Source organism: Neofelis nebulosa, chromosome 10 (genome assembly GCF_028018385.1).
Source record: "Neofelis nebulosa isolate mNeoNeb1 chromosome 10, mNeoNeb1.pri, whole genome shotgun sequence".
NCBI classification, from domain to species: Eukaryota; Metazoa; Chordata; class Mammalia; order Carnivora; family Felidae; genus Neofelis; species Neofelis nebulosa.
In genome coordinates this window covers 9,266,576-9,289,516 of record NC_080791.1, presented here as the reverse complement: position 1 = coordinate 9,289,516, position 22,941 = coordinate 9,266,576, and the positions used below count along the sequence as shown (strand labels likewise).

Genomic DNA, 22,941 nt, shown 5'->3' with positions numbered 1-22,941 from the left:
TTTATTCCGGGAAGGCTTATAATTTATGCTTTAATTGCAAGACAGGAATCAGATGCAACTTATTACCTGATGCAAAAGTTAGATTTGCATGCTTCAGTTTATGGAGTGACAGTATTCTTGCCGTATTGTATTTCTACCTGATGTGGGTGAGCAGGTCACCTGGACTGTTTTCAGATTGGGTTCCTGAGAAGAAAATCATGTGTTCCTGTTTACTGCACTAAATTAAGCAGTTTTTATTTTTGAAAATACAGTCTTTCGACACGGGGAGTTGCTGCTTTGAAACTAGGTCAAGGATAAGGGAAGAGTCATTCATTCATTCAACAAATATTTATTAAGAACTTACTACAAGCACCCACTGAACATATTACAGTGCTCAGTAATTTACCTGCATTATTTCACTTGAGCCATTTTAAAAAGGAAGGACCTGAAGTCTGGGGCTCAGTTATCTGCCAAGGTCTCATAGCTGCTAATAAGCCATAAGAGCTGGGGGATCCAGACGTGGGTCAGATTCTAACCCTAACAACTGGAAAAATTAGCTGTTTTTTACCATGAAGAAATTACAGAGAGATAACAGACTATAGAGAAAAATGTGTCCCCAAGGTTCTGAAATTGACAACTCTGTTTCTGGGGATAGTGAGTTCCTTGTTAGTGAGGACGGTCAAGCAAAAGTAGAAGAACCTTTTGTTTAGTCAATTGGAGAAAGCATTCAAGCAATACATCGTAGTTAAACTGCAGGAATTTTAAGATATTTTGTAAGTCTGAAATCACTGTTCCATTGTAGGTTGGATAGTTTCAATTCATTTTAATCGAGCTGTTGCTGGTGTATGAGCAATGCCACCTGGATTCGGTATCAGTGCACTAGGCTGGATGTACCCACGTGTACGCACATGTATACACATACCACCAAAAATATTCTCTAATCTGCTTAAACTGGTAGTCTAGGATATATTTGACTTATGAGTCAAATACCATCACAAGGAGAATAAAAGGAAGGAAGAAAGGAAAAAATAACACAACCCAAACCAAAAGCAGAGCGACCCATGGGATGGAAGAGGTTGCTGGCCCAAAAAGCAGTGCCTACGTGATCACATGTTACTCTAGTCACTGCACCGGGACAATCGTAACCTCTCAGGCCCATTTTCTTTGTCTGTAAAATCTCTCTGCAGTGTTCTATAAGACAGGCATATGAAAATATGCCAAACTATTAAGTGTTATACAAAATGCCTATACAAAATTAAGAGGAAAAAAAAATCTAGGTTCCAAGGCAATGTATCATTTAGTTTAAATGAAGCCACCACACGAATGATTTCAGCAAAATAAAGTTATTTGAATGGTCCTTTCGGTATAATTTTAACAGGGTCTAATTTTGGCCTATATATCTTTTACTTAAAGAGGCTTGAAGTACTTTCAAATCAGCCTCGAATTTAAAACTTGATGACTTTACGTTTGTTCCAAAGGAAACTAAACTCTGATTCTAGAGTGTATGCTTCGCTTTTGGAAAAGCCTAAGGCTACATTTACTCATCAATGATGCATTGAAGTATTTCTTGTGTGTCAGGCATCCCGTCAGAGCTGGGGATGCAAAAGAATTTGCTATCTAGTGGGAGGAGAGAGGAGCTTAAAAAATAATTTTAATGCAAATGTGCTAAGGGCAACAGCAGAATCACGCCTAGGATATTCAGAAAAACACAGATGTGTCAATTCCTTATGAGGGCGGGGAGGGACTAGGAGGGCAGGGGACAGCACAGGCTGGAGGGATGCTGCGTAGTGATAGGAAGGTGGGCAAGAATATTCCAGACCTTGAGGACCACAGGGGCAAAATCCTGGAGGCAGGAACAGAGCAAGGTGTGTGAGGGAGTGAGGGAGGGAGGCCAGAAGAGAAAAGAAACAGCCTCAGTCATGAAGCTTCTGGTGGGCAAAGGAGTTTGGACTTCATCCTGTCAGCAAAGAATCAATGGAGGCTTTTAAGCGAGGAGCCAATACGGTCAGATTTGCATTTTAGACAGGCTTGTCTGGCAGCTGTGTGGAGGGCAGATTTAAGAATCACAAAGCCACAGGGAGATCAGTCACGAGGTTCTAGAAGAATTCAGGCAAGAGACAATGGGGTCTGAGTAGTAGATAGGAGGGCAAGGAGCAGACACTTGAAAATTATTTCGGTGTGGGAGAGAAAGAAGAGGGAAGATTCGAGGGTGATTCTCGAGTTTTCCCCATGGGATTGATCTGGATACATAAGTTCTGGAGCCATCATGACGCTGGTGGTAAAGAAATCAGGAAAGAGGATGGAATTGCTGGTGGGAGGGGGGAGTGCTTGAAAGGTGGAGTCACAAGACGGCACACAGAGAAACGATACCATCCCGCACACCAGCATAAGCAGACCAGGCTGCTCCCATGGCCTGAGAGGATCAATATCTCGGAAACTCCTATCATCCTCATTCCTGACATACTGGTTGGGGAGCTCTGGACTAAATGGTTCCAGACAGAAGCCTGGGAGCATCCACATGTGAAGTGCGGTCAGAGGAGGAAGAGAGACATGAAGAAGAATATAATTGAGGACATAGTTGGAGAGGAACCAGGAAAAGCCAGGGGAAGGAGGCATCACAGAATTCAGGGGAAGGGACTTCAGGAAAGAAGGAAAAAGTAGGAAGGGTGGCAGAACGGTCCAGAAAGATAAGGAAAGCAGGGCACTCACTGCTTTCAATTCAGTCAACCTTAGAAGAGAAACTCTGGAAGCCTAGCTAGAAGCCAGATAATAATGTCAAGGGCCAAGACAGGGATGGAGATTTCTTCTTGAAGCTTGAATGAGAGAGGGAAGGAGGAGCGGGATGATAATTGCAGAGAAGTACAGGGTCAGGGAGAGGTTTGCATATATATAAATATACAATATATACATGTATATATATATGTATACATATACACTATATATGTATATATATACAAGCAGAAGAGGGGCAGAGAGAGAGAGAGAGGGAGACCCAGAATCTGAAGCAGGCTCCAGGCTCTGAGCTGTCAACATGGAGCCCAATGTGAGGCTTGAACTCACAAACCGTGAGATTGTGACCTGAGCTGAAGTCGTATGCTTAACCGACTGAGCCGCCCAGGCACCCTGCTTACATTTTTATATCTATATATTTATGGGTAGCAGAGATTTGAGGATATTTGAGTAGGTCAGAGGAAGGGACTAAAGATTTAGGAAAAGGGGAGAAAATGAGGGAATGGGGTTGAAGAGGAAGCAAGAAATTGGGGGCAAGGGCATGAGTTGGCTCTCAACCCCCGAGACTAGGGTAAGGAAAGGCCAGAGAGGGGTGGAGGCCAGGTGTGTGGTCAGTGGCTGAGACAGCTCTAGCGTGCAGGGGAGCAGCCTGGAGCAGGAGAGTGACTAGGGCACCAACAGTGAGAACAAGGCAGGGGGCAAAGCCAGACAGACAGGTCAAAGTGAGAATGCACCCCAGTGATCCTCAAAGTGTGACCCCCGGACCAGCAGCACCAGCATCGCTAGGAACTTGCTAGACGTGCAGATTCTCACGCCCTTACTCCAGATGTACTGAGTCAGAAACTTTAGGGCTGCGGCTCAGCAATTCATGTTTTAATAAGCCTCCCAGGTGATTTTGATGTTTTCTGAAGTTTGAGAATCACAGGTATACATAACAGTAAGGACTTTATAGTGCTCCTGTTCGGGTGGGGGCCAACCGTAGGTATTTGTGTATTCCTGGCGGGGCCGAAAGAGGAACGTCTGGTGATTACCAGTGGGAGTGGACACAGGTCTGAGAGAGAGGAGGGGGTGGGGCTGAAGGGGTCCAGCCTGGATCCCCTGTGGGTCTGCAGACAGAATTGTCTTCACTCTTCCCTGAAGGGCTTTTTAATTGGTGATTTCAATCTGACTCACCAATTTGTGCTTTATATGTATGCCAAAAAGCCTAGAAGGAATACACCTATTTTAAATAAGCTTAACAAATAACCACACGGTAATTAATAGAGGGAGAAAGTTCGTGAGATGGCAAATAAACACATGAGAACTTCTGAAGGTTTGTCGTAAGCAGTCAGTCTTACACACCAGTTGGCACGGACTTAGTGCAAAGCAGGGGCGAAATGCCACAGGGGATGCAAAAGAAGTTTAGAACATGTAGCAGATGTCCTCAAAGAGATCTCAGTTTGGTAAGAGAGGTGAGGTGTTCACATGTGAAAGAGTAAGGGAGGGGCAGAACACACATTGGGTGGTCGGTGACAGTTTTGGGGGAAGGGACGTGATTCAGGTGGACGTGATTGCATGTGGATGAGTTAGGGGCAGGGAGAAAGGTCTCGCGGGCGTCAGGCATGGCATGAAGGAACACAGAGGTGGGCAGGAACAAGGCAGGTGCGGAAAGGGTAGGGAACTGGAGTAATGGGGGTTAATGCCACCTCCACATAGATGAATTTCAAATGGACATCATCCTTTAGCCCAGACCCATCCGGCCCGGACTTTAGACTTGGATGTCCACGTTCACACAGCTGTCTGCTGGACGTCGGGAACCCCACGCATCCAAACCTGAACTCCATCCCCCGCCCCTCCGCATTTGCTTTGTCTGGAGACCTCCTTTGTCTCAGCTGAGGGTTACTCCCTCCACGCCGCTGGTTACTCACTCCCAAAGCTATCGGGATCCTCCTGGACTCGCTCCCTCTTGTACTTCACAGGCTGTCCTCGAGGAACTCATGATGGTGCCGACTGTTCCCCGCCTGCACCGCTATTGTCTTGCCATCTGTCGTGTAGATTACTGCAGGAGCCTTCAGCATCCCTCACCCCCAGTGTCCCAGTCTATTCTCAGCCCGGTAGCCAGAGGGATCCGTGAAAAAACAAAGCACAACGGTGTCACTTCTCTTCTCAATACCATACTGAAATGGCTCCCTGTTTCAATCAAAGCCAAAGTCCTTAGAATGGCCCCAGGTAACCTTGCTGCACGATACCTCTGATCTCACCTCCCAACACTCTCCCCTTGCTCACTGTACTCCCATCAGCCTCTGAAATGCACCAAGCACACCACTTCTGCCTTAGAACCTTGGCACTGGCTGTCCGCTCTCTCTGGATTATTCTTCCCCCCGTGATCCACGTGGCTACACCCCTGTGTCCCCTTCACGTCTTGGCTCCAATGTCATCTTTTCAACGAGAACACATTTAAAGTTGCATCTTTCCCACGAAACACTCCTAACCTGCCCCACCCCATTTTACTTTTTCTTTCTATGGACCACTTGTCACTTTACGATGGCCTATATAATTTCCTTATGCATTAGGTTTATTGCCTACTGCTGTCTGCTGTTTGCTAGAATGTAAGCTCCACGAAGGTGGGGATATTTGCTTGTTTTCTTACTCACTGAAACATCTCAGGTGCCAATGCCTGAATGGTGTCTGGCACATAGTAATTATTTTTAATTACTTCTTAATTATTTGTTGAAAGCATCCTGTTTTTTGGAGTCGGGGAGGGGTGGCAGTGACATTAACGAACATGTTGAAGGTCTTGAAAACCAGACTGAAAAATTATACTTTATGTTGTAAGTGATGGAAACCACTAAGCCTTCTGAAGAGGAGAATCTTGTGATTTTATCATTTGGGGAGAAGATTTGGAATACCGTTTTGGAAGATTAATCTGAAGATAGAGCCTAGGATGGGTCTGAGGGCGAGGGACCACAGAGGATGGGAAAAAGTAAAATAGAGGCTAACCAGAGACAGTGGAAATGACAAGGAAAAGACAGATTTAAGAAAACTTTCAAAAGAAAACACACACATGCACATACATACACACATGCATATGCACAATAAAAAAAAGACCACCAGGATTAAGAAGAACAATCAGGAAGGCAGGGAAGAGAGTCAGTTTTAGTGGGGAAATAAGAGTTCAGTTTTGAACATGGTGACTTTGAGGTTGTGCTGGCATAATCAAACTCAAATACCCTATAGATAGGATGATGGCTTTGACCAGCACTTCTAAGAAACACCTTTAAAACTATGGTAACCAAAACTGCAAAAATAAAGGGCTCAAAGGAAGACTTTGTGGCAATAGGAGACTAGGTATCCAAGCACTGAGCCTCAGTGGCAGCTACAGTTCTGATGTCCAGGGGACCACAGGGGACAGGGAAGGTGGAAGCAGGGAGGAGAGGTCAGAAATGAAGGCATATATTGGGGTGCCTGGGTGGCTCAGTCAGTTGAGCGTCCAACTTTAGCTCAGGTCATGATCTCACTGTTGGTGAGTTCGAGCCCTGCATCAGGGTCTGTGCCTGATAGCTCAGCCTGGAGCCTGCTTCGGGTTCTGTGTCTCCCTCTCTCTCTCTCTGCCCCTCCCTTGCTCACGCTCTGTCTCTCCCTCTCTCTCAGAAAAGAAATAAACATAAAAAAAAAATGAAGGTATGTAATGTACCAGAGTGTTAGCATCAAGGAAGTGAAAAAAAGATGGACTATAGAGAAAGGAATAACCAGTGGTGTCCAGAATCTGGCACCTAGTACATGATCAATAAACACTTGCAGAGTACATAAAATACCTTAGAGGAAAATGAAGGCACAGAAAGGCTATAAGGTTTGGAAAGATAAATATTCTCAGAATGTGGGAGACGGCATTTTCATGACAGGGGGGATGAAACCCTGTCACTGGGGCTTCTGAGCCATCAGCACAGAGCCTGATGCGGGGCTCCAACTCATGTACCGCGAGATCATGAACTGAGCCAAAGTCAGACACTCAACTGACTGAACCACCCAGGGGCCCCTCATATAAGTTTTAATTAAGCAGTGGAACCTGGTACAATTTCTTTAAATTGTAACCTGGACTATTCTTGGTGTTTTGAGGATTCTGGAAAGTTCTCTAACCTTTCCTGCCCTCCCTCTTTACAGAGGAGTCAAAAATTCTATCAGTATTCCTTTTCCCAAACATTTCCCCCCATGTGCATTGTCTATTTAAAGAATCCACACCTGCATAAACCAGGAGATGCTTGAGAGTTTTTATTCAAATACCCCTAGATACAAACTTGCATTCAGATCAGTTGTTGAGAGAACAAAGACCCATGTTTCCGGAAAGAAAGCACAAGCAAATTTATTATGAAGAATCAACTTATCCTTTAGAATTTGGAAAAAAAGTTTTTTGTATTGCCATATTGTCATTATGTACATGCAGCAAATTGTCTGAGTCACGTCTGCTCCTTACTGCTCTCTATTCTGATAAAGAATTTGGCCCATAGTACACTTAATGGTACTGTTGCTTTAAAATTGTTTTTGAAAATTAAACATTTTCTCCATTAAAACAAAATAATATAAATTTTAAAATGTAAAATATAAATTATAAAATATATATAAATATATAATATATATAATATATAAAAAGTTATATATATATATAAATATATAAAATATAAACCAAAATATAAATAAAACAAAATACATATTAAATTTATATTATAAAAAACACATTTATAGTGTTTATTTGAAGTAAACACCATATTATTTTACTATTTTATTTATTTTACTATTTTTGATAACACCTGTCTGGAATACACTTCTTTGCTGTCCCTAAGCAGGTGCTTGTTGTCTAAGGTAAGGGAACAGAGATCATTTGAAACAAACAAACAAACAGAGAATAAAATAGAAAACCATCCCATAACTTCAGGAAAGAGCAATTCATATTTTGAGTTCTATCATTTGGTGACAGAAAAATTCAGATAATAGATGATGGGCTTGCACATGCTCACTCAAGACAGATTAGAATAAAAATCCTGAATGATGGGTAATTGATGGACAACATCCATGCTTGTTCCATTTCTTGGCCTGCCAGCGAAGTACCAAGAATGAGGTCCGGGACAGTCCGGTGTCCCTACGGTGTGCGGCTCGGGGACCCCTGACCACCGCCCTAGCCCAGCTCAGCCTGCCTCACTGAGGATCAGAGCCCCCTTGCCGAAGGGAGGCAGACACCCACGTAGGAATAAAATGTGCTAGCTCCACACTCTCTAGGGGCTTGGTGTTTGTGATTCCACTCCAGATCTATGGGGCTCCTGTCATGTCAGGGTTATTATGGGAAACCCCCAGAAGGATACAAGGAAAGGCAAGTTCAGCAATTAATAATGAAGTGTTCAAATATCAACTGCTAGGCAGAAAATAATATATACTATTTATGAAAGCTTCAACTGGAAAGAAAGACTAAAATTTTTAAGTGAGGCCAAATTAGTTAGCATGTTAGGATTTTGCACAAGTTTGGTTTGCTCACAGACCCCTCCCCATGACGATCCTTCTCCCACCCAAAGCCTCACGGCTGCATCCAAAACTTAACACTTGTGTCAATAACCCATTCCGTGCCACAGCACACGGATGCACTTGTGTGATGGCTCTATCCGCTTATTTTTTGAGATCAGACTTTGAAGAGCTGAGGCATTTACAAAAAATACCAATTTTTCCTTCAAGGTACCTCACAAGGCATTTTTTGAAATACTCTGTCATTCTTTGTTAACACGTCAAATTCTAATTTTTTAATCTCAAATTTGTTCCTGGATGGGTGGGTTTTACTCCATGTTGCCACTCACATTTGCGTCCTCAAGAGTGAACAAACTGGGAAAGATCTATATTCAGTTTGAACGCATGAGACAACAGCTCGGGCTGTTCTCTATCACACGTATGTGGACAGCCCTCCATTCTTAGGCTAAGAACCTAAATCAAGATGCATGAGTAAAAGACCTTTCGAGTTCTCTATAAATCTGGATTCCTCTCCTGCACCTTCCTTAACTTTGAGAGCTTACTGAGAGTTGTTCCATTTAACACAACGTTTCGCTCGCCTGGAAAAGAGTGCTGTAATACCTAAGTCTTTGTTGTATAAAAATGATGTTCAGTAGAGCTGGTCTCCAAAATAGATAGCTACCTAAGCTCTAGGCAGCAAAAGTAAACCTAACAATTAGTAACTAAATGTGAAAGAATTATGAAAATGTTACCAAGAGTTCTAAATTGTTGGTCTCTAGTCTGCGTTTTTATACTTTTATATGTTCTAGCCAGAATTTAGGGCTATTTCTTCTTGTCCTTTGCTCTGCATTATGACTTTGTGATGCCCAAAATAAACATTAGGATTATTAAAGTTTTTTTTTTTTAATTTTAATAATTGAGAGTGACTCACCATTTTCCATTCTGGATGGTTCTGGTGAATCTCCTTCTTAACGGCAATGTAGGATATCTGGTGACTGTGTTCTCCTTGATAAGGGATCCTGGTCTCTGGAAAGGTCAGCCTGGTCCTGATGGGAAAGGCTTCTGTACCTGTCAGTGATGCTTCTGAAATGACTTGCTTTAGATTTGATTAAATGCAAATCCTTTGGTGTCTGTTTCTCTACAATTTGCATCCCCAATGTGGATTATATATAAGGTATTTTTTTCTTCCTCAAGATTTTTATTTAGTAACAATGAATTTCCACTAGGAACAAACTCTCTTAAAAGTTTATTGTAGAAGCAAAGAATCCACGATTTGTTTTCTGAACAACAGCAGCTTTTTCTATTTCTTTAATTTAATTTGGAGTTAAATTTCAAAAAATAGTGCTTACGGAAAAGCTCATGTGTCCCAATTAGAAATATAGGTTCTATGCCTGTATATACTTATGGGTATATATCACGAGTATACAGTTTTTAGGCATCTTTCAGATATAGATAGAATTCTAGGAAGAAACAAAATCAAAATGAATACAAAATAAATACATTTTAATACAATTGGATAGCCTTATTATACATAAAACATAAATATATGATCTAAGGTACAGGTTCTTAAACCTGGTAGTACCTCAGAATTAGCACCAGAGCTGGTAACAGATAGCACCTGTGCCCATGCCCCATCCAATTCTAATTCAGAATCTTTGAAATAGGGTCCAGATAGCTACATTTTAATTAATTAATTAATTAATCTATTTGTTAAAGTTTATTTTGAGAGAGAGAGAGACAGAGACAGAGCACAAGTGAGGGGAGGGGCAGAGCCAGAGGGAGAGAGAGAATCCCAAGCAGGCTCTATGCTGTCAGCACAGAGCCCGACAGGGTGCTTGATCCCAGGAACTATGAGATCATGATGAGCTGAAATCCAGAGTCGGAGGTTTAACCGACTGAGCTAGCCAGGTGCCCCCAAATAGCTCTCTTTTAAAACAAACTTGCTATTTTTTTTTTAAAAGAGTCTTTTTGATGTATACTCAGTGTTATAAACTCCTCTAGAGCAAAAAAAAAAAAAAAGACATATTTTAGGTACTTTCTGACATTTCCCTTATTCATCTTCAAGAACCCAGAATTGCTTCTTAACGTAATTTTGGTTCTGTCTCCCAGTCCCGAATAGAGTTAGTTCCTGAACACCTTCATAGTCAGCCAGGATTGGCATAAGACCAACCCTGGAATTTCGGGACTTGACACAGGTATGATCTACTGGTCCTCTAACCCGGCTGTATCTCACATGCCCTTACCCCATTTCGGATCAGTGGGATCTGGAGAACAGCATCTGGCAATGTGCCGGATAACCTGCATTTGAAACGTGCTCCTGACCTCACGAAATTCTTAATAAATACTGAAGGTTGCCCCCCACCCTCTGGGCTTGCTGTAGCTGATACCTCGGTGGTTTTCAGATAAGTCATCAACTTTCACATCTCTTTACCTTTGTTTACGGTATTCTCTCACATTGAAGCATGCTGCCCTCACTTCGGGGGATTAAAGGTCTACAAATCTTTCAAGACTCAGCACCAATGCTATCTTCACGGAGATGAATTTAATCGCCCATTTCATGGTGCTTCTCGCTTGAATCTCTCCAAGGGCACTGATTTCATGCTGCTTTCCATGCAGGTCAGTGGTTTGCATATCTGTCCCTCATCCCCGACCAGACTATCTTTCTCTTCTTCTCGATATTCCCATAGCACTTCACTGTGTTGGCGTTGGTGGTGCTGTGCACATAGTAGGTCCCCAGTGAGGGCTGGCCATGCTGAGGGAGCCCTGCCGTAGAATCCACCAGAAACAACAGTTTCTGGGTACAAGCAGCAATATCAGGGGGATTTCGTTCTTTTGCACCATAAAGAAATGTTACCATGAGTATCACCTTTCTCTTTCCATGATCTGAACACACCACTGAAGAGTTTGTAACCATTTCCATATAGGCTGGTCCTGTATCCAAAACTCAAAGACATGATGATTTTCTAGAGGCAGGTTAATGGAGAAAAGTCCAGAATCCTGCAGAAGTTTTTCAGATATTAGATGTCATTGGAAAAGCTGGAATGCATTGATCTGCAACAGATGCTTGCTTGTACTTTAAAATACCCTTTAGGGGAGCCTGGGTGGCACAGTCTTAAGTTAAGCATGTGACTCTCAGGTCATGATCTCATGGTTTCATGAGTTTGAGCCCTCCATGATGATGGTGCAGAGCCTGCTTGGGATTCTCTGTCTCCCTCTCTCTCTGCCTCTCCCCCACTCGCATTGTCTCTGTCTTGCTCAAAATAAATAAACTTAAAAAAAAATCCTTTCTTGTGCTGTATTTGCATACAACTCCAGAATAGTTTCCATAGAACTAAGTACAAGCTAAATAAAAATTAAATGAAAAGATCCCAGAAAGGTTGCTTTCTTATCCCAAGGAAACAAATCTTTGCAGCTTGGAGTGGATGGCTGTTGCTGGCAGGGTGTGGGTTGGCAACAAGTTTTGTCTGTGTTCACTCCAGTTGCTGGTGGGTTCAGAAACATGGCACAGACACAGTCAGGCAGGACGCTGGGTCGAAGTCAGATCTGGTGATGGTCTGGGGCAGCCCATTAAGGAGGAGGGTAAAACAAGGGTATGTTTTGGTAGAATAAACACAGATCCACATAGCTCAGGCACGATTAGTATTTGTCTCCTTTATCTTGTATCGGGAACACCCCTCAGATATTCCGACCACAATGTTTCTGTATCAGCTTTTTTATTCATTCCAGGACTGGGCACCTGCTGCGTGGGTTGGGTAGCTCCTGACAACTTAGCAGGGGCTTCAGTGATACATTTGCTCTAAGGTGGTTATGGGTGAGGGTGTGGAGGGCAGGTGTGAGGGACCCCAGGGCAGGCCTGCCAAAGCAGGGACCAAGGCACCCTGTCTCCCCCACCCTGCCTTTGTTCCAGGGCTTCCCTATTTCTCAGGCCTGTCTTTAAGGGATGGTTACGGGGAGAAGGTAAGGCTGCTCAGTGGCTGTGCTCTACTGGTATAGCGCATAGGGGTCCAGGGACACCCTTATTATAGGCTGTGGGAACAGAAGGGAGAGGCTTCACATGCCTCTCAAATGGAGAAAAGAATGGGCATTGTGACATAATAAGAAATATATATTTGGTCTCTGCCCTTGGTTCCTGACACAGAGCTCCTAAAACCTTTGTAATTTCCTGAATGACAGGGACGCTAGGAGCATTTTGTTTTTTCTAATATTTGGTCTTTGACTCTGGTTCCTGGCTTAGAGCTCCTAAATCCCTTGGAATTTTCTGGATGGCAGGAGCATCTTTTGCTCTAACAAGGTGACTCTTGGTGGGCTCCTAGGTAGCCTCAGGATAGGAGCTGGTCACCAGAAAGACAAGGCCATGATCAGAGGAATTTTCAGCCTCATGCTCTATCCTCTGGAAAGGGGAGAGGGGCTGGAGACTAAGTAAATAACTGCTTTTGTCTGTATGATGAAGTCTCCATGAAAATCCCTAAACTACATGGTCCAGAAAGCTGAGGGGTTGGCGAACATGTCCAGGCACTGGAAGGTGGCACCCTCAGAGAGGGCATGGATGGAAGTTTCACACGCTCCTCGGCTTAGGTATCTGCTTCATTCAACTGCATCCTTTATAATAAATCAGGAATAGTGAGTAAACCATTTCCCTGGGTTCTGTGAACCATTATGGCAAATTTATTGAATCCAAGGAAGGGCTCATGGGACTTCCTGTCAGTCTGGCTTCAGTCAAGGGTACAGGTGACAACCTGTGACTTGGAATTGGCATCTGAAATGGGGGGGGGGGCGGTGTTATGGGACTAAGCCCTTAGCCTGTGGGGTCTGCACTCACTCTGGGTAGTTAGTGTCAACATTGAGTTAAATTGTAGGATCCCCGTTGGCATCTGCTGAGAACTGGAGAATTGCTTGGTGTGTGAAAACCCACACATTTGGTGTTACAGGTGTTGAGAGCAGAGGAAGGAGACACATGTCTTTCCTTTAGGCATGAGCAAGCACATGCCCAGTGGGCCCAGTGGGGTTCTCACATGCAGACAGAAGTTTCTTTTCTCCCTATACTTGGACAGGTGTGGAGATTGGTGGGGCTCTGGCGGCTATACGTCTGCTTCTATGGCACGGAGGCAGGTTACTGGGTTCTGCTTCATTGAGGACGGGGTCATCGTAATCCTGACGGAGACTGAGCAGAGGAGGGGCTTGGACATCATAGTTTGCCAAGTAAAGGTGAGGACAGCTTAAAGCGGGCTTGAGGTACAGAGAGGGGTGTAATGCCTGAAGTTCCAAAACCTCCCACAAAAGACCACCAGAGTCGTAAGTCAAAGCCAAGCGGCAAGGGTCGTTTATTGCAGGTTCGAACCTGGTCCTCTGCGCACTCGTCGCCGGTGACACAAGAGGCCACGATTAGGGTTGGTATAGCGTTTTTATAGACAGAGACAAATAGCACAGGGGAGGTTTTTACTTGTGGTAGGAGGAAGAAAGGGGGAAGGGGGTAGGTGAGGAATGTGCTAAGCAAGCAGGTTTACAGAAGCGAGAAATGCCAGTTAGTTTGTATACAATCACTCATTCCATTACATATCAGACTACATTTAGGAAGTTTTACAGCCCATTCTACAGCGGGTTACAATCAGGAAAGGTCTCACAATGCTCATAGCAAACAGCAAGCAAAACAGACTTCTCAGCAATTGTATTTCTTATCAAAGATCCATAATAAGCAGAAAAGAGAACCTAGCTTTAAACTAAGGCAGGGCTGTCATTTGGATTCAAAGCTGTTCCTTTCATTCCCCCCTTTTCCTTGTGCCTAAAGAGCCAATCTTGGATCTTCGGCTTTCTATTTGTAATGTCTCGAGCGGTTGGTACTGAGTTCGTAAGACCGTTAATTGTACAGCATTGAACCTGTCTTGGACAAAATTAATAATTTTGTTTATGATGCAGAGGCCTAATGTGAGAGCGAGAAGGAGAATGGCCAGAGGCCCGAGTAAAGCGGAGAGCAGGATAGTATTATAGACTTCCTGGGTTTTTAAATTAGAAACCTCCCAAGTTAAAGTATAGGGTATGTGGGGGTTGCCTGCAATATTTATGAGTCCGTAGGAGGTGAACAGGAGCACGCTAATGAGTGTTCCTCCGATCATTGTGGGTCCGGAGCTGCAGCAACAGTCTTGGTATGGGACACCCAGGCCTTTGGTCTCAGCCGGTTTTCAGGGTCAGGTTTTCGACGCAGAATCAATTTTAAAGGATGGGTCTTACTCTGGTCAACCGTCCAGGCAGTGTTGGCTTCCGGCACGAAGTCTTCTCGAACCGCAAAGGGATCAGCTGGTCGGGCGTGGGTGTAATGGATCCAGGTAGCAGTCCCGTCGACTTTGAGAGCAGTGGGTGTGGTTAGGATCACAATGTAGGGTCCCTTCCACCGTGGTTGGAGGGTCTCTTGCTTGTGTCTCCGCACGTATGCCCAATCTCCGGGTCGGTAGTGATGTGGCTCAGGAGGGGGCCCGTTCTCATAAATGGCTCTCAATCTGGGCCAAACTTCCTGGTGGGTGTGCTGGAGTTCCCTCAGGGAAATAAGAAGTTTATGATCATCAAATTCAGTTAACACATTAGACTGTAGGTTGGGAATTATAGGGGGGGGGCACTCCATACATGATTTCAAAGGGGGTTAATCCCAGTTTGTAAGGGGAGTTCCGCACCCTGAACAGAGCGTAGGGGAGTAAGACTACCCAATTAGCGCCAGTCTCTATGGTCAATTTAGTTAAGGTCTCTTTTAGAGTTTTATTCATTTTTTCTACCTGTCCTGAGCTTTGGGGTCTATATGCACAATGTAGTTTCCAATCAGCTCCAATAAACTGCGCTATCCCTTGTATTACCTTTGAAATGAATGCTGTTCCGTTGTCTGATCCTATTAGGGTAGGGAATCTGTACCTGGGTATGATGTTTTCTAACATTTTCTTTGCTACTACCTGCACAGTCTCATGCTTGGTGGGGAAGGCCTCTGTCCATCCTGAAAAGGTATCTATAAACACTAACAAATATTTATATCCATATTTTCCAGGCTTTACCTCGGTGAAGTCTACTTCCCAATAGGCTCCCGGCCTGGTTCCGCAGGTTCTGGAGCCAGGGTTTTTCCCGTGGTTGGCGGTGTTAGTTAATTGACAAGCTTTACAGCTAGTAACTATTATTAAGTCTTGCATTTTTCTTGTGCCCATATGAGTGGCTCGGTGCATCTTGGATAAGACTTTATTTTTCATTTCTTCTGGGAGGATTATGCTACAGTCTGCTGCTCTCTACCATCGGTTAAGACACTGAGTTAAAGGTAATTTTTGGATCCAGTTTAGGTCTTCTTTAGTGTAGGCGGGATTTTCTGGTAAACTAGCTGAACCGGGGTCTGGTAGGGTGGTCATTAAAGCACAGTCCACCTGTAAGGCCGCCTCTCGGGCCACCTGGTCAGCCAAATTATTTCCTCTGGCCACCGGTGTGACCAGTTTTTGGTGGCCTGGGCAATGTATGATGGCTAGTCGTTTAGGCAGCCAGAGTGCCTTTAAAAGAGCCAATATTTCTTCTTTGTTTTTGATAGTTTTCCCCTCTGCAGTTAACAGTCCCCTCTCTCTGTATATAGCTCCATGTGTGTGGGCCGTAGCAAAAGCATATCTGCTATCGGTATACACATTTAGTTTCTTGTCTTTTCCCAAAGTCAGTGCCTTGGTTAAGGCCACAAGTTCAGCTCGTTGGGCAGAGGTGCCAGCTGGCAAAGGCTCTGCCCAAACAGTCTGTTTCAGTTGTGACTGCTGCCCCCGCGTACCTTTGACCCTGATGTACAAAGCTGCTGCCATCAGTGAACCAGGTAACCTCGGCGTCTGGCAGCGGGTGATCCTGTAAATCTTCCCGAACTCCGTGAACCTGTGCCAATATCTCAGCGCAGGCATGGATGGGGGTATCCAAGTCCGGGTCTGGTAACAGGGAGGCAGGGTTTAGTGTTCGGGGGGGGAGCATAAATGATTCTGAGGGGATTTAATAATAGTCCCTAGTAGTGAACCAGTCGGGCGTTACTTATCCATCGGTCAGGAGGTTGTTTGAGGACTCCCTCGATGGCATGAGGGGTTGTAACATGTAACTCTTGTCCCATAGTTAACTTATCAGCATCCTTTACCATTAGAGCTGTAGCAGCGATCATATGGAGGCAAGGGGGCCAGCCAGCCGCTACTGGGTCTAGTCTTTTTGAAAGATAGGCAATGGGCCTGGGCCATGGACCAAGGAGTTGCGTTAGCACTGCTTTGGCTACCCCCTTGTTTTCATCTACGAAGAGATGAAAGGGTTTGGAGACATCGGGGAGCCCTAAGGCTGGCGCCGACAATAGGGCGAGTTTGATTTGCTGGAGAGCCTGCTCAGTTTTCTCTGTCCACTCAAAGGGCGCCTGTTCTCGGGTGACCAGGTAAAGAGGCTTAGCTATCTCGGCGAACCGAGGTATCCACAAGCGGCAGAACCCGGCCGATCCCAGGAATTCTCTTACCTGCCTTCGCATTGTGGGTCGGGGGATGCGGAGGACGGTTTCCTTCCGTGCATCAGTGAGCCATCGTTGGCCTTCTCTTAACAGATACCCCAAGTAGGTTACCTCGGATCTGCAAATTTGGGCTTTCTTTGCTGAAGCCTGGTACCCCAGGGCACCAAGTGTCCGGAGGAGATTTTTGGTGCCTTGCAAGCAAGCTTCGGCAGTCTCAGCGGCGATTAAAAGATCGTCAACGTACTGCAAGAGAGTCACTTTGGGGTTTTGATTCCGGTACTCACCCAGATCCTCGTGAAGTGCCTCATCGAACAAGGTGGGTGAGTTTTTAAATCCTTGGGGGAGCCGGGTCCAGGTGAGTTGCCCATTTATGCCTCTCTCAGGATCGGACCACTCGAAGGTGAAGAGCTCTTGACTTTTGGGGGCCAGAGGCAGGCTGAAAAAAGCATCTTTTAAATCAAGGACAGTATACCATTGTCTTTCTGGGGTGAGGGCACTTAGGAGGGTATAGGGGTTGGGTACTGTTGGGTGTATGTCCATGACTCGGCGGTTAACTTCTCTCTGATCTTGTACCGGACGATAGTCCGCACCGTTAGGTTTTCGTACAGGCAGCAGGGGGGTGTTCCAGGCTGAATGGCAGGGACGCAAGATGCCTAAGTCTAGGGGGTGACGGATATGTGGCGTGATGCCATTTCTGGCCTCCATTGACATCGGGTATTGTCGGACCCGAACCGGATCTGCCCCCGGTTTCAGCTCTATGAATAGAGCTGGGCGATGTTTAGCCAACCCCATACCCCCGGTTTCAGCCCATGCTCCTGGAAACTGTTGGAGCCAGGGCTCTATGTTTTGACTTTGTGAGGGTGGCCCCTGGTGGAGTCGATATTCATCTTCTAATCTTAGAGTAAGTGTGGTAATGGGTTGGTTGTGAGGGCCAGTCACTTGGGGGCCCCCATTTTAGTAAGTCTCTTTTTAATAAGGGGCATGGGCTGTTGGGGATGACTAGGAAGGAATGGGTGACCTTTCCATTTCCTAGGTCCACAGTCCTCTGGGTGGTCCAGGGATATTTTTTATTCCGGTAGCCCCTTGGACCCAGGGAGATTTTTGAGAAATTTTTCCATGGGGCCTGATCAAGACCGAATGTTGTGCTCCTGTGTCAACTAGAAATTGAACTGGGTTCCCCTCCACTTGTAGCGTTACCCTAGGTTCGGGGAGGGGATCCGAACCCCGTCCCCCCTATTCTGCATCTTGAGTGAAGAGGGCGGGTGTGGTTTGTGGCTGCCATGGTTTTTGATCATGACGTGGCTTTTTCTTTTTAGGGCATTCTCGGGCCCAATGGCCTTTTTTTTTTCAATAGGCACATTGGTCCTTATCTAGGGGCTTTTGTTTATCCAGGGGCTTTTGGACAACAGCGGCCAGGACTTTGGTCATTTTCTCGGTGGCTTTAAGTTGCCTGTCCTCTGGAGTCTCTCTATTATTAAGGACGCGCTGGGCAATGCGGAGTAAGTCCTGAATCTGTTTTCCCTCCAGGTCCTCTAGTTTCTGGAGTTTCTTTTTAATATCAGTGGCTGCCTGATTTACAAAGGCCATTACAGCAGCAGCTTGATTTTCGGGGGCCTCGGGGTTCATGGGGGTATACTGTCTGAAGGTTTCCATTAATCTTTCTAAATAAGCGGCAGGGCTCTCTGTCTTACCTTGTATCACTGAATACACTTTGGCCAAATTAGTGGGCTTCCGTGCAGCAGCCCGGAGACCCGCCATTAGAGTCTGGCGATAAATGCGTAGCCGTCCCCTACCTTCTGCCTTGTTGTAGTCCCAGCCATCCTGTGGGGGTCGGGTCAAGGGAAAAGCTGCATTAATGAGATCAAGGTTAGCAGTGGGTTGGCCGTCATCTCCAGGAACCAGCTTTCTTGCTTCCAATTGAATTCTTTCTCGCTCCTCGGTGGTGAACAGGATTCGGAGGAGCTGCTGACAATCATCCCAGGTGGGTTGGTGGGTAAACATAACGCTGTCTAAGAGACTTATTAAATCTTTAGGGTTGTCGGAAAATCAGGCATTCTGGGTTTTCCGGTTATATAGGTCACTGGTAGAGAAGGGCCAGTATTGAAGTCGGGGGTTCCCCGTCTCATCGGGAGGCCCTATTTCCCGTAAGGGTAAAGCTACGGTGGAGTCAGGAAGGCGGAGTCCTGGCTCATGTGGGGCCCGCCTACGGGTACGTCCAGCGGCCCTTGGACTTTGCCCCCACTAGGCTTGGGCGCGGGTTGAGCCTCCCTATTCTCTAGTTCTCCTATGGGCCGGGGTACCGGAGGCTCTGCCGGCGCAGCAGGGATAGGGGCAGCTTGCGGAATAAGAGGAGGAACCTGGTAAGGGGGAGGGTCAAGGGAAAGTAAATCTTGGTTGTCGGGGAGAACAGGGGGTGCAGTTGGAGTTGGCGGCTTGGGAAGGTTGATAGGTTTAGCCGCTAGGATTCGGCATGACTCTGCTATTAAGGAAGAGGCCATCCAAGGAGGTGGGTTTTCTACTAAATCTTGCCACACCAGAATATAGGGAATCTGATCCGAGTGACCTTCTTTCCCTGGTAGGAAAATTTTTTATTTTACTTTAAGGACCACAGGGAGGCAGAAGGTTCCCTCTGTAGGCCAATTGACCCCAAAGGTGGGCCATTCAGAGCGGCAATAGGTGATCAACTTCCTTTTGCGAATGTCTAGGCTTAAGTTGTGTCCTCTAGCTTTTACGTCCCTGAAGTTGGCGAGAAGGAGGGAGAGAGGGGTGCTCTGCGTTTGGCCCATGTTATGATTCTGAGGAAGAGAAGAGAAGGGGGCGGCACGGAGGGGGCCCTGAAGCGGCTGAAATCAGCGATGGAGTTCGCACAGGCGACCTCCGAGGGTGAGACCCCTGGCGGCCTGGCTGGGCCCCGGGCGGAGGGGCGGGAGGGAAAGCCGCAGGCAGCTGAGGAAGGAGGAAAGAGGAACAAAGGATGGAATAATTAATTCTGATCAGCCGAAAAAACACTTAATTCCAATAAAACATCCGACGCACGAAAGAAAAACAAGAGCCAACAAGAATCTCTGACAGTGGTTTCAACTTTCTGGGGCCGTCTTGGCCAGCCCAACAGAAAGGGTTATGGCTAGGACGGCGGTTATTACAAGGGCCCAGGGGTGACAATACATTTAGACTGACATAGAAGCACTCGCGTACTCGCCCGTCTGCGTCCCTCGCGGGAACTTAGGTGCCTCTTAGCATGGGCGGGCAGGTATAAACCCCCTGCTTGGATCAAAATAAATTTTGACCGCCTTAAGCCGTATGAGGATCACCGCGGAAATCGGGTTAGAGCCCACTCGAATCCCGTAGCTTATGCCGTGGGACTACACATAGGGTAAGTCAGGCGCGTGCCCCTGACTCCCAACAATCATTCCAGTCGATTTAACAGACAGACACACAGACACACATCACATCAAAATACAGGTAACAATTGGCATGCCTAGATGGTTTTTTCTTTTAGATGCCTAGAGATATTTCTTAGCACTCTGGAAGTTCATAGAGAAAATGAAAGTATTTAGTTCGCAGGCGCGTTGGGCGTAAGCAGCCCACAGAAAAGAATCCTGATGGGCCAAAAAGGCCCCCCGATGGACCAGGAAGGTCCCCTGATGGACCAAGAAGGTCCCCAGATGGGCCAAGAAGGCCCCCAGATGTCAGTGGACGTGTCCAACTGACCAGGTGCCCTATAGCGCGTCCGCCAGGGTCACACCAGCTTCCAGACAGAACCGGTTCTCCAGAGAAGAAACACAGATCAGAGAGAAAAGGAAGAACGTTAGGGCCGGCTTACTTACCGATCGGAATCAAATACGACCCGTTGACCAGAAGTCTGGTGGGCTCTGGGGAGATCTCGGTGGAACCTCCAAATGTAATGCCTGAAGTTCCAAAACCTCCCACAAAAGACCACCAGAGTCGTAAGTCAAAGCCAAGCGGCAAGGGTCGTTTATTGCAGGTTCGAACCTGGTCCTCTGCGCACTCGTCGCCGGTGACACAAGAGGCCACGATTAGGGTTGGTATAGCGTTTTTATAGACAGAGACAAATAGCACAGGGGAGGTTTTTACTTGTGGTGGGAGGAAGAAAGGGGGAAGGGGGTAGGTGAGGAATGTGCTAAGCAAGCAGGTTTACAGAAGCGAGAAATGCCAGTTAGTTTGTATACAACCACTCATTCCATTACATATCAGACTACATTTAGGAAGTTTTACAGCCCATTCTACAGCGGGTTACAATCAGGAAAGGTCTCACAATGCTCATAGCAAACAGCAAGCAAAACAGACTTCTCAGCAATTGTATTTCTTATCAAAGATCCATAATAAGCAGAAAAGAGAACCTAGCTTTAAACTAAGGCAGGGCTGTCATTTGGATTCAAAGCTGCTCCTTTCAGGGGCAGGCTAGGTACCAGATACGGCCATTCTAAGCCAGCTGAATTGTCATTTAGAGAGACCTGCCTGGGATTTGTAATTGTGTGTGTGTGTGTGTGGGGGGGGGGTGGTACTTGGCCACTTATCATTCAGTCCTTCTACATGTGGCCAGGTTCATGGCCATAGCTTTCCCTTGAATCTGAAAATAACGATTTTGCAAATACTCTGGCATTTGGGCATATGGAAGCTTGGTTGGTAGATTTTCTCCACTGGGTGGGGGGGGGCACTCAACAGGCAGCTTGTATTCCTCAATTTGCATGGGAGGAAACGCAGCCTTCGACCTGCTAGGTCAGAGGAAAATCATTAAATTGATCCTGGTGTTTTGCCGGAGGCACAATGGAGTTACAGCCATAAGGGGTCTGGAGGCCCCTCCCCAGGGGGGCTTCTTTGGCAGCAGGACATGCTTCTGGGGGAGGCTGACCCATAGCCATAGGAGAGGGCGAATGAGACGGCCTAAGAAGTCTTCGGGAGGCAGTAATTTTATTTCGCAGGCTACACTATTCTGTGACACCCTCGGGACTCTCCAAGAAGCATGAAAGCGCTCAAAGGATCTCTTCGGCACAGGGGAAGGGGGATGGATTTATCTGCTGAAAAGTACACAGGGCCAGAAGAGAGCTCTTGGACTCTGAGCCTTACACTCGAAGAAACCAGTCCTTTCCCTGAGCCTATTCCCAGAATCCCTCAGAGAGGGGATCTTAGGGATTGGGGAAAAAGCTGAGGGAGCTGGTATGTTCGTGCTGAAGGTGAATGCCTACCCATTCCCATCCCTGGGAAGGTAGGTGAGCCCGCTTGAGGGATTCTGGCTTCCTGGCAGGAGCTTTGCCTGAAGCCTGGCCCGAGCATACTTCCAAGAGGAGCTTGGAGGACGTGATGAGCCGCCATAACAAACATATTCTCGTCAGGTGCAGCCTGGTCTGCAGTGATGAGAAGGTCTTTGCCTTTATTTGGATATTGTCTCTCCCTGAAGCTAAGGCACCATTGATTGTAAGACAACCATGATTTTGTGTGTCCCTGCCACTGTGCATTCAACTGGTTGCTAAATCTTGTCAGTCTTGCCTCCATTGTGGGCTCCCACTGAAGCCTCCTTCTCTGGACCTTTAACTTGTTCCAGTCTGTGTCTTCTCCTCTCTGGCTATTGTGCTGGTTTTCTATGAGTTTCTCTATCCCCAACCACTCCCTTCACTCCCCCTATCCCAACCAACCTCAGAGCTGTGATCATTCATTCCCCAACTTGAAATCCTAGAAGATACCCTAGAGCTCACCAAGTGCAGGAACAGGTTCTCATCTGGTCTTCCACAGCGTCATCTGGTCTTTCACAGCGGGGCCCTCGCCACCCCCTCAGAATCTTGTTTCACTCGTACCTTAAACCCTTATGCTCACTGCTTCCTAGGTTTTCCCCACATTTCATTATCTTCAAGCTTTGTCTCACACTGTTCTCTCCACTAGGAACATTTTGTTCTCTTCTTTATCTCCTGAAAATGTTCGTATCCTGAGCTCAGCTTAGAACAAAGGTGAAGAAGCCACACTTCACTCGAGGATGGAACCAACGTTGAGAAATGAAAATAGAGGTGAGCCAAAATACACAAGAGAGAACCTAGTCAGCAGAGCCTGGAGGTTTAGGAACTTGAGCAGAGAGACTAACAGGAAGGTGAAAAGTGGACTGCGATGCCAGTCCAGATATGGTGAATGGCAAGAACTCTTGAGGCTCAAATAGGGGAAGTACTGTCCTCTGCCTTGGTCTGAGTACGGGGGGCTTGCTGGGGCTGGGGTGCCTGTAGAATAGACATAATCAAGTCTAGGGGCTGAAAAGAACAGTTGGAGGCTCATTCTGAGAATATGTTCCA

The 22,941-nt window shown here is 46.2% G+C and overlaps 1 protein-coding gene across 6 annotated transcripts in view; it reads right to left on the bottom strand.

The window, feature by feature from the left end:
• POU2AF2 (POU class 2 homeobox associating factor 2) overlaps positions 1–22,941 on the bottom strand; it is a 490,852-nt gene that overhangs the window by 26,922 nt on the left and 440,989 nt on the right. Inside the window, exon 1 of one of the 6 annotated variants that reach the window (XM_058686714.1) lies at positions 9,107–9,762. The exons of the other annotated variants lie outside the window; for them this stretch is intronic. Coding sequence (XP_058542697.1) covers positions 9,107–9,116 — 10 coding nt within the window. The 5' untranslated portion in view covers positions 9,117–9,762. Of the gene's footprint in view, positions 1–9,106; positions 9,763–22,941 lie in introns of those variants that run through there. 6 annotated transcript variants of the gene reach the window in all.